The sequence below is a fragment of the Bactrocera dorsalis genome, chromosome 1 (assembly GCF_023373825.1).
Source record: "Bactrocera dorsalis isolate Fly_Bdor chromosome 1, ASM2337382v1, whole genome shotgun sequence".
Lineage (NCBI taxonomy): Eukaryota > Metazoa > Arthropoda > Insecta > Diptera > Tephritidae > Bactrocera > Bactrocera dorsalis.
Window position 1 is genome coordinate 1,954,592 of NC_064303.1, and position 12,473 is coordinate 1,967,064.

General features: G+C 38.8%; 1 protein-coding gene across 2 annotated transcripts in view; it reads left to right on the forward strand.

Moving 5' to 3' along the window:
• LOC105232310 (cGMP-dependent protein kinase, isozyme 1) overlaps positions 1-12,473 on the forward strand; it is a 53,666-nt gene that overhangs the window by 27,447 nt on the left and 13,746 nt on the right. For both annotated transcript variants that reach the window (XM_049456755.1, XM_011213961.4), the window contains exon 2: positions 10,709-12,459. In XM_049456755.1, the coding sequence (XP_049312712.1) occupies positions 10,891-12,459 (1,569 nt within the window). In that variant the 5' untranslated portion in view covers positions 10,709-10,890. The remainder of the gene's footprint in view (positions 1-10,708; positions 12,460-12,473) is intronic.

The window sequence follows — 12,473 nt, forward strand, 5'->3', positions numbered from 1 at the left end:
TGACAAAAAAAATTATATTTTCTTGATTGTTCAAAGATATTAAAAAACTCAAAAAAAATTAATATAATTCTGATTTTTGATCACAATCAAGGCAGTAACCTCGCATCACATATCGGTAAAAGTGTCTTGGAAAGTTAAGTACTAGTAGAAAGTGTGGCCAAAAGTAAGCAACTTAACTTCTACTGGGTGCCAGGTAACAAAGGCATCGAAGGCAATGAAATAGTGAACGAGATTTCCAAGGTTGGTGTAGGGCTAACGTCCGAAAACGTGATCAACATTGAGAAACCCATGCAGTCTCTATACGACGATCACGACAGAATCATGGTGAAAAAATCAAAACCCGATGGAACATGCTACCAGGGAGCAAAACTGCAAAAGTCATGAACTAAACTATAGATCGGAAGTACCCAGCATTCCTATTAGCACTCGATAGGAGAAACTGTAGGAGCATAATAAGAATACTAACTGGTCACTGTCTAGGGGCGACACGCGTCCGCAAAATGGAGCTGACAGATCGTGAAGACTGCAGGAAATGTCTAGAGCAGGGCACCAGAGAAGTAATGAAGCATCTCTTGAGCACTTGTCACGCATTGGCAAGACTACGCTGTAAGCATCTGGGGTCCCCACGGTATGATACACTGGAGGAGGTATCGATAGTGAGGCCGCAGAGTCTGTTAAAATTCGCGTCAAGCGCAGGCATTCTAAACGATGACTACTCCTCTTGGACTTAGCAAGTGAACTCCATCTGGTATCGCAAAGGACCAAACTGGTCTATGCGTGGCTTATTGGCCTACCAGATTAACCTAACCTAACCTAAAAATACGCAAAATACATTAGATTTTCATGTCGTTACTCTTGGTTGCAGCTTAGAAGCTAAAATAGTTTAAGAGAAAAGTCTCTTCAAAACATCTCTCTATATATATGTTTGTGTATTTTATTCGCTTATCTTCATATTATATTTATACCAGAAATTATTTCCCACATTTCACTTTCTTTCTTAGCCTTTCATTCTAGACAATATTTCACCTCAAAATACAAAATACATATGTACGCATAACTGTAAATGGCTTAAATATTTGATTGACACTGAAACAGCTGCATAATTTATTTATCTGAAAGCATCATGTATGACATAACTGTACAAACTTGCCACACTAAATTACTTTTTCATTTCAAAACAGAATTTTTTTGATTTATGCGAAATATTCTAGCGCTTGCTGTGCGCTGTTGAATACTACACGCGCCGACTAGCTTATAGTCAAGCGGCAAAAGTAATGTACATATGTATGTATAAATAATTTGTTTTTTTTATTTTTATTTTTTTAAAATTCATTATCAAATTTTTGCTTCTTAAAATTGTTCAGAATAATTTAAAGCATATCCACTGCTCTTTAATATTCAGAGCCGCAAAAATTATGTTTTTTTCAAATTTGAATTTTCAAAAATATTTGTACAACAACAAAAAGCTGGATTTATGAATATTTTCGTGCGAACACTAATTGGTCGCTCTGCTTCAAGAAACAGCGCTAAACGTAAATTATTATGTGCTTTAACGCTCTGCACACGGGCTAATCGCGTGATATACAAACTCATTCATCAAATTTGTAATTTATTAACCATTAATTAAGTTATGAGCTTGGCGAGTTTCACTGAGTTGCTGTTAAATGGTGAGGAAACAAATTGAAATCTAAAATGCATGAAAAAAGAGAATTGGAAAAAAATTGGTGATAAATATTAATCATTCCAGGTGGCAGGAAGTATCAAGAAAGGTGATTGAAACTCATGATATAGTGGGGACATCACTAGAAGAAAATAATATGTAGTGCTTCCTGTTGGACTTCCTTTCACAACAATTCAAATCGTGATTTCAAAATCTCGAATTTTCTGTTTTGCATAAGTAAAGGGTTATGCATTTCGATTTCATTTAAATAAAAAACACAGAATCCTCAAATTTAATGGGGAATGTTAGCTATCATTCGAAAAAACATTATTTGGCATTTATCTTTTGAAGATTATCTTTTAAAATTGTTGGCTGTGGCTAGGTCTCAGATGGTCCATCCATTGAGTTGAATTTTTGATGACTCTTTCCAGCATTTCGAGTGGTAACTGGCGAATTACAAGCGTAATGTTTTGCACCAAAGCCTGAATCGAAACGAGATTGTCTCCATAGGGTTTAGACTTTATACATTCCCAAAGGAAAAAGTCTAACGGTGTTATATTACACAATCTTGGTGGCCAATCGACCAGCCCAAAACATGTAATTATATGATCACCGAAGTATTTTCTCAATTAATCCACTGATTGAAGCGATGTGTGGGAAGTGGCTGCTGAAACCAAATGGCGCCGAGATCATGAGCTTCAATTTCAGGCTTCAAATAATCGGTTATCATGACGCAATACGGGCCGCCATTGGCTTCATTTTTACAGGAATTAAAACGACAATTCCACCGGTCCACAAACCACACGAAACTGTTGTTTTTTCTGGATGTAATGGTAGATCTTGAATCTCTTCAAATTTCTTTTTGTCCTAAATGCGCCAATATTGCTTGTTTACATGTTCATTGAGCCAGAAATGGGCCTCATCGCTGAATAGAGTGAAGCGATGTGACATGGAAAGGTCGAGCGTCTTCAGTTCTTCCATTGAAGCTGTATTTTGTACATTTTCAATGTAAGATCTCAACGTCAATTGTGACAAGTCGTTCCGTACGTCATTCCAAGTTGTTGCGAACGGCGCCGGATCGACTCTCCACGGTCTTCGTGTATACTTTCAGCTACGACTGCTATATTTTCTTCACTACGTGCCGGACGGGGTCTGTTCGGTCAAATATTATTCAATAATGAATGCTGGTCTCAAGATGGGATGGGATGGTGTTCTCAATAGTATGCTCAGTAGGCCGATTATGTTCACTATAGTTTGAACGAATCGCGTGAAACACATTCTTTACAGAACGTGAATTTTTCTAATAAAGTTGAACGATTTGTAAACGTTGTTAGGCGTAAGTTTTTCCATGATGAAATGCCAAACCGTCCACCAAGCCACCAAAAATAACATGACAGCTTGACTCACGCGTGATCTGTCAAAAGGGCTATATAATATAATATAATAGTACATCTACTTGGCACCATATTGGAACCACAATTTATTACTTTACCCACAAGTAACCTATAATAGCGTTACCTACTTTAGTATTTTTCCGTTAACCCACACTTTCACTGTTCAAGAGGTTTATATAAATCTTATACAGATTAGAAAATGTTGCTAGGATTAAAAAGTACTTTTGATAATAATGACAATATAGCTATATATAATTATACCTAAGTATACAGGTATACAAGTGTCTACTCTGAGTCTAAGTCAGTGGTCTTATCGACCAAATTTTTTAAACACCGCCTTAACATTAATAAAACACTTCAGAAAAAGATAACAGTACTAGTCTATAAGTATACTTAAAGTGATCAAAAATATTCCTCAAAACGTTTCAAGCTACTACAATATTTCAATCACAGTGTTTCTCATATACATACAATACTCCCAATTTAGTTGTGTTGTATGATTTTATTTTAAATAAATATATGATTTAAAAGGCCACTTAAAGCTTTTTTAAGAGATAGCAGCTGAACTCTCAAAAATAGTTTGCAACCGACTGCGTAGCTGTTTGTTCATGAATAAAAATTCAACTAAAATACGTCTACCGCAGTGATCGATAACAAGAGTAAGCAGCAAGATCAAAACATGCACGGCAGGGGTTGCCAATTCACGTGGCACTTCGGTCGTCTTTTGGCAAACTGACAAGAATTGAATAATGAATGAACGGCGACGCTGAGCAAAGTCTCGCGTGTGACTGCGTAAAGAGCGCAGCATGAGGAAAAGTGAAAAGAGAAATGCTCTCATTAATAAATTCCGAATAAGTACGCATGTGAATAAAATTAAAGTGTAATAATAATAAAAATAAAACGAATTGGCTACTAATAAAACAGTCAATGAAAGTAGAAATATTACATAAATAAATATTCAGCGAAGAATGCCATAAAGCACGTCACTCACTGCAGAGCCATCTGCTCTGAAGCGCTTATCGCTGACGGCCTTGGGAATGCACTACTTTGTATGGGTGCGTGTGTATGTGTTTCTACTCTACGAGGGTTAATAAACTTTTTCGCCCAATGCTAAGTATAGTACGTACGTAATTACAAAGATAGCGCTTGTAATTCAAATTACTATTTTTAAACAAATAAATTAGTTGTGTACAGTTATTTATTTATATTTGTGATGTACTTGAACTGCACTTTAGCGGGAAGCCACTCACCGAGGAGCTGTGGAGAATCTTATAAATTTGTGTGCATTTCGATTGCATGATGCAACATGGTGCCTGTTGAAGTAGACTTGTTTATTGAAAATGTGAAATAATGACTTCGAGGTAAATACGAGAATTATGTGGCATCTAGGGGAATATTTTTATACACAATATACATTTTAATAATAAATTTTTGTTTTCTTAAAATCTGCGCATTATTTATAAAGAACATTCAAAAAATTGAAGTGATTCATTGGCATTTAGATGAACGATTATAAGGGTTATAGAGGAAGTATATTCGTAAATTAAGTGCCGCGTTAAGCCCCTGGAAGAAGTGCAGAGGAGTGCTTCCTGCGAATTGTGGACTCAGTGAAACAAAGGCTCTTGTGATCATATTCTATATCCTGCTAATACATATTCTAGATCTAGTGAGATGCAATGCTTACAGCCAGTCGGCTCAAGGTGTTAGGTATTGAAGGCAGACCCGGCATTCTTGCTTTTTACCAATATGATCATGAAAACAAGATTCATGGGGAGTTAGGGAGAGAGAAGTATTTATTTCCTAGTGGAAATGAGTGACCTGATGGTTCTGTAATCGACAATTCCGAAGGCCAAATCTATATATCCTATGTGATCCATACGCCAAGTATCAGTGCTTTAGGTTATGCAAGGAGGCAATAACTAGATTTTAGCTCGGTAAAATTCATCTAGGTACCCAGTCATATGGGAATAGAAGCAAACAGAAAGGAAGACTATTTCGCCAGCTTGCTGGCATCCAGGAATGCAGTTCTTCTTAGCTGCGTTAGACCAAAGAGCTGCTTCAAGGGTTTCTTGAGGCAATGGACTATAGAGGAAAACTTCAGGTCTTAGAACACTGGCAAGGCACGCTATACTACAAAAGTACTTTGGGATAGTGTTGATGGTGGACTCACCAAAAATTTAAGATTAGAGGGAACTAAGAGGGATCATTACAGGAGTTCTACCTCTAAGATACCGCTTTCAAAAACTTGGTAAACTAGAATGGGAAGAATTCAGAGCATGCTCCGAGGTTGATGATTAACAAAACTTTATCTCTGGATAGGATAAGCAAGTCTTACTACTCCACCATATTCGGCTGATGAGAGACAGCCGTTGGCGTATATCCTTCAACCATAGCAGATAATCTTCATACCCAAAGTAGGAAGGAAGAATTATTCATTGGCAGAATCCTTAATGTTAATTAGTCTCCCTTCCTTCCTACCAAAACCTAGGAACTTAACCCTTGGAGGCGGAGAGTTAGAAATTGACTTATTTAGTCAAATATCTGTGTGTCCTTCTGAATTCCATTCTTAGTTGGGAATAGCATGTGGATCTAACTATATTGGATGTCACAAAAGCACTCCTGTTGTGCAATCGACTTCCCGGGAAATTCGTGGCAGCAAGCCAAGGATTATAAAATGAATGTCACCCAATGATCTTGAGACCGATTATTACGTTTGGAGCGGTAACTGGGCTTCGAAAGCATAGCAGACTTCGGTAGGACTTTAACTATCGAAACTGCAGACACTTGCCTGCATCTAGGGTTACTATATATGCATATATATCTAATGAAAACTCTTTCATTAAAAAAAAAAAATTATAGTGAATAACCCTAGTCTACATTTTACAAACTAAAAAGCTCACAAACTTCAATCGAAAGTGTTAGAAGTTGTTTCGTCCCGCAGCCCCTCAATTGTTGACTGTTACCATTTAACTTAATATATAAACGGAAGTGATATCAAGTGGTGATAAAAGAAATTGGAACTCCAGAATTCAACTTTACAAAGACTTTGACGATTATTTCCTTACTTAAAATATATATACTCCACCGTCACTTGTGAGTCCAACCCCGTCAAGCTGACTGCAGTTAAGTTCGCGTCACATCGCGTGATCGGCTCACGTTTGCCAACGTGGCAGATAATCTTTGCACTCAAAGCTGAATTCTTATTTGCAAACACACAAGCAGATACTTAAGCATATGCACATACTTCACGCACACATACGCCATAAACATGCGAAAGCGGAAGATAGTCAATTGATAATAGCTTTCGGGTTTTGGCAGCACGAGTGACAGCGCTGTCAAGACACACACGTCACCGTGTCACTGCTAGTCACCTATTGTTAGTCACTTGTGCGGCACATTCCAAGCAATTAACCTGTAAAGCTTTCCAGCAGCTGCGAAACAAGGAAAAAATTTAAAGCGCGAAAGGCAAAATCACGAGCGCTAAGCTTTCTATCAAGCATAGATATTATGGAAGTAACAATAAAATATGCGCTTTGTAAAATATAGGCGTGTAAGCACTCACACATATAAAATTAGCCAAGCAGCATGCCAATATTAATTTATGGGTGCTGTAGTGTGCTATAAACCCCAGCAAGTCCGCGCATTTTCTCCCACCAACCGCTGTAATTTGATTGATGGCGTCGCAAATGACACTTGAACTGGCACAGTGTCTGTTTCGGTAGACAGCCGCGGTCAATGTCACTGAGCTTGGCCACGCATTGTTGATTCATTGGGGAATTGTGCGGCGCTCTAATATTTGCCTACCCCAATGCGTCTCAATAAATTCAAATTTTCGCCGCCCAGCGCCTTTTACGGCGTCCAAGAGCAAACAAACTAAAACGAAAAGTATAAAGTAAATGAAATATTTAATTGACAGGCATTCACGCAATTGACGGCAGCCAAGACAAGTGCACATTATCTCTTAAGCGTGTTGTCAGTCGGTGCGATAGTCTCGTGCCTAGGCATAATTACGGCTACACACACACACACACTCAACCGCTTATAGTCACGGTGGCTCATTTTCACTCACTCAGCGCGCACACTCAGCTCATTTACTGTTTTAGTATGTTGGTGTGAGTGTTTGTGGCGTCGACGTGTTAAGCTCCATCTAAGCATTTTATCAACTCACTCATCGCTTGTTCTCATTTATTTATATTTTTCGTCGCAAATTATGACTGAATTCGTGGGAGAAACCCATAATTTTTGCGCTCGATTGCGCGCAGCTCACTCCTTAGCTTTGCTGAACTGTTTCTTGTCGTGTGCTTTTAGGCGGCACGTGCCATATTTACAAAATTATTGCATATTTCTAGGCATGTCTGAAGTAGCGCGCTTTTCTTTTGTTTGTGTAGCGGCATGCGTTCACTCTACAATCGGCAGCGCTTTGATTAGAGAAGTTTTAAGCATTATTTATTTCAATAGAAGCTCATCACTCTGATAATTTTTTCATGATTTTAAAGGGTCTCATCTCCTACGTTTCCTTCAACATATTACAAATATAAAAATGAATTTTTCTATCTGATAAAAAGCAAAAAATTCCTTTATAATTATGAGCTCATACTTGGAGAGGTTTTCTTAGAGGTGTTAAACAACTTCTCGCCATTTGTCAATATATGGCTCTGGCTTTTAGTGATTGATATATCCAAAACGTGATAAACTCATTCTAAACATTTGAAAAAGAAACTGAATTTCCACATTAGTGAATTTTTTAAGTGTCTTTTGGTTGCGCAAATATATCCGATTTTTGAGAGAAGTATTGATTTTCCTCTTTCATTCAAAGAACAAGCACAACGGAAACTCCAAAAAGATTACGGAGGTGCTGCAAGTGAAACAGCAAGCCGTGGTTGATTTCGTCGCTTCAAAGACAGCGATTTCGATATTAAGGGCCGTTCGCGTGTAGGATGGCTTCTGTTTTTAAGGAAATACGACCAGTTACATTCTTGACGATTTCCACGCTCTTAGTGGGGGTAGGCGGGCGGTCATGACAGCCCAGAGTGTCCTCCAGTTGATCCACTTGGTTCCATACCCCTTAGCTGAAATGAATAAAGGAAAGTTAGAACGCAAAGTCGCGGTTCCTCTAGATGGCCACTAGATGTAACATAAGGGTGCAAAGATACCTGTTTTATGCAATAGGAGCTTGCTTAAGCATTGAAAAGTGATTTCAATGGTCAACAGCTCATTTCAATGCGACTACATGCGCTAGGAATGATTCAAAAACAAGGAACTTGGCCTTCTTATGACCTCACCACATCAGTAGAGGCACGAATAATGTTTCTGCTGCATAACAACTGGTTAAAACCTTTCTCAAAACGCTAAAATAAAAAGTCCTGCCCAACCCACCATATTACAAAGATATTGCAGCGCCCGATTATCATTTCGATGGCACATGGTCTGGCTTAGAAATCGTTGCACGTACAGAGCGACATTGAAAAATGGCTTGATTCATGGATAGCATCACAAGATAAACAGTTTGACAGTAATGGTATTCGAGCTTTGCCGAAAAGATGCACAAAAGTTGTGACTAGGAAGGAGCAATACTTCGAATAATTAATTTGTAACCATTTACTTTGAACAAAATATATTTTATTAAAAAAAACAGCAATAACTTAGTTGCGCACCTAACATTACAATCAAATCGCAATAAAAATCACAGCGGTAAATGTATCTACCGCTCATGATCTTCAGCAAATTCCTCTTTCCAGCGCTGCAGGTCTGTTTGACCAAAGTTAAACGAAAATATATATAATTCAATTATTGTTTCATTCCAAAAGGTGGCATAAGACTCTTTAGCCAACAGGGCGTATGATTAATTAATCGCCGAAGACTTTCGCTATGAACCAGATTTTGTTTAATAATAATATATTTTTGACAGATTGCAGGTGGAGCTTATTCTGTAGTCATATTTGAAGCAGAAAAGCCTTACACGCGCTTTTCATGGCATGAACCAAAAACTCATGCCAAACCAAGCGCAATGTTCAGCTGTCAGCTTTTTATAAATACTTCTACATATGTATATGTTTGTATTGTTAACATATATATGTATTTATTGTATTGAAAATCGCGCTGTTATTGAAATATTTATTTAAAATTGCCTGCCTTTATATTGCCGAATGGCGACCTTCAAAACTCAATATCTTTTGAAGAAATCTCATCATTGCTGCCATAATTACTGCCTGGAGTGCGGCTAAAGAGTTCATGTACGCTTTTTATGTGAACGCCTCGATATACAAATGTATCTGTGTATGTGCTCTATAATTTTTGCTCATATTGTTGTTTGTTTTCTTTTGCCATTTGTTTATCATTTTCGTACTTTCTGTTTGCACTTCGCAGCTCATACAATTTTCCACAATAATAATAAAGGCTTCCAGAATTTTTTCGACTTGTACTCATACAAATCATATGCCAATTAAATCGAATTCGCTGCGCTAAAGCTAGTTAGTATCTGCGTCTATTTGCGCTGGAATGCTAATTGTAAAATCCAATAAGAATTATGTCAATAAACACGAAATAAATGAGTGATGGCTTCAGAAAATTCACTACTCTTGTGTTTAGTCAAAACTGAAGCTGCCTATTTACACATACAACTACAAGCATAATTACATATGTACGTAGGCAAGAAAGTGCTTGAATAATGCCTCAAGCCAAGTAAATATGTATGTTTGTGCTTATTCACGATTGCGAAGTAAATATTGTCGACATTGTTGTACTAGCATACACAACAATATTTATGTTTATTCTAGTATTGTTTAGAGAAAAGCCTCAAAATACAATTGAAAATATTTTAGTAAAACATCTGCAAATCACATAACAGAGAAGCTTCACTTTTTCTCAAAAATAGCAATTGAAAAATTTTTGAAAAATAAGTATGTGTTAGAAATATCTGTAAGGAATCCGTAAGCCTAACTCGTGGAGTTTCTCCAACTTCATTGCATCAATTTCATTTGCATTTGTTGATCTTAAAGCATTAACATTCGACTTTGTACTTGCAATCGCACCGACTGCGCGGAAAAAAATTGATCTTACTAGAAAATAAAAGTAATTATAATATGTGCATACATACAAGGTGTGTGTTGATAGACAAGCCAAGCAATTATGCACCAATTTTCAAACGAATGAGTTACATGTTAAATGCATCACCATTAAGAAGCTTGTCGAACAAAAAACAAAAAGAAAACGTAAACTAAGACTGCACAGGAGCTAAAATACCCTTCACATTTATAAAAATTCCTTACATGAATTTTTATCGGTCAGTTTGTATGGCAACTATACGTTATGCTTTACAGACCCGATCTGAGCAACTTCTTTGGAGATTGTACCATTGCCTAGGGCAATAATTCATGTCCAATTGCTTGCAGATAACTCTTAAATTGATAAAATGAAAAGACTTTTCATACAAGCACTATTTTTCGAAAATTCACATTATATGGAAGCTATGTAGTAGTCCGATATTAGCCGTTCAAGCAAATTATCAACTTCTTAGGAAAACATTTTCTTGAAGATTCTTCAATAGTTCTTAGCATAGCATAAAAAATTTCCGGTAAAATAATTTCTTGAAAATATTTAATATTCTTTTATAAAAGAAACCTCTTTATTAAAATATATTCTTTTATATTTTCAGGTTCTATATCAGTTAAGCGCAAATTCCACAAGATCACCCTACAACCAGCAAACATTTGAATCACATACTAGTTCTGACAGCACAATATTTGAAAGTTCTGAATTCTCAACGCATGCCGCTTATTGCGGTTCATATTTAGTACTATCAACAAGAAATCTCCCAACACCATTACCCAAACGAACATGCACATAGCCAGCAGTGAGCTTCAAGAAGAAGAAGAAGTATCGCTTGACTTATCACTTAAAGAAAAAGAAAATCGTCGAGCTAATACAGCAAAAATGATAGCTAATACCCAAACGGAGGCGAGCAGTTCGAAGCACAGCGTGCGCTTCGGTATTTCGCGTAGCCAAGAGGAAGAATCTAAGCCCACACTTTTGGAGGTGGAAACACCGACGCACTTTGGCCGCCTTTCACCACTGCTCTCCACCAATCTACGCAGCTACGGTGCCGGCGTGGCTGACGTCGCTGGCGCCACCACGAACACCATACCGCGCGCCACTAACTTGCGCTTGAAATTTCGCAAGAGTCACACTTGTGGCAGCCTTTTTGCCAATTGTAATTGTAGCAGTCCACCAGCAATGCCGCCCCCCATTCATACGGCCGGCAGTGGTAGCAGCAGCAGCAGTACGTCACAAAATTTGAATGCGCAACGCTCCAGTTATGCGACCGCGCCTTGCATGTTCAATTTTTCGATATCACCCACGAATGCGGATCTCTCCAGTCACAGCGCCTCCACGCAACACACATCGAGCGGCTTCTACTCGCTCTCCACGCAAACATCGTCCGCTACATCGGCACAACTATCGCGCGATGAGAGCATGAACGTCAGCTTCGACTGGTGCGGTGGCGGCCAAGGCGAGGGGCGTTCGAATAGTCTCGACAGCGGTGTTAGCGCTAGCGGTGGACAGTCAGCCACATTGCCGCATCGCAAACACAGTCCAGTCAGCTTTCGGCTAGCAAGCGTTACGGAGAACGAGCACGCTTCTATAGAGAAAACGCGCAACGCCACAGCGAAGTCATTACAAGTGCCGGGTACTGCTACAATTACAGATGCCGTTGTAGTTGCGCCGGTTGTGTCGGCAGCGATCTCACCGACCATAACGCGTAAAAACGAACGCAAAGCCAAACGGTTCTTTCAGTCCTATTCGCATCCAGATACGGATTACATCTTCACCGATGCAAATAAGAAACCGTCGCGTGAATCGCTCATACAGATACATGTGCAACACCAGCAAGAGCCGGTCATAAAGACACGTGACGGTAAATTAGAATTCAAACAACCGAAACGTTCGTCCTCACCGAATATCGGACAATATCAAGTGTTGGACGTCGCCGTGCACCCAGACATCCTTGTGAAAATCTCACCAAAACATTCGCCAGTACCGGGTTCGCACTACCAAACGCAATCGCCACAAAGTACACCGCGTTCCGCGCAGCAGCGACGTCGTTTATTACAACGCTCACACGAAATTGACTCGGGTGGTTCGACGTCTGAGTCCGAGAAGAACTTTGAGTCGCCACCGGTAGGCAGCGCAGCGGATTTAAAATTACAACTCGGCAAGGAAAACAGTATACAAACGACGGAGAAGTTGGCGAGTCCCATTAAGTCCAGAGCGCTGGTTGAGGACGCGAGTTTTGATGCAGCGCAGAAATACTTTGCTGAAAGTGGTATTCTAGGACCGATCAATACAGCTAGCCCGCTAATCAGGAAGACCTCTAAAATATTACAGGATGCCAATGTACATGAGCAGGTGAGTCCACAGAC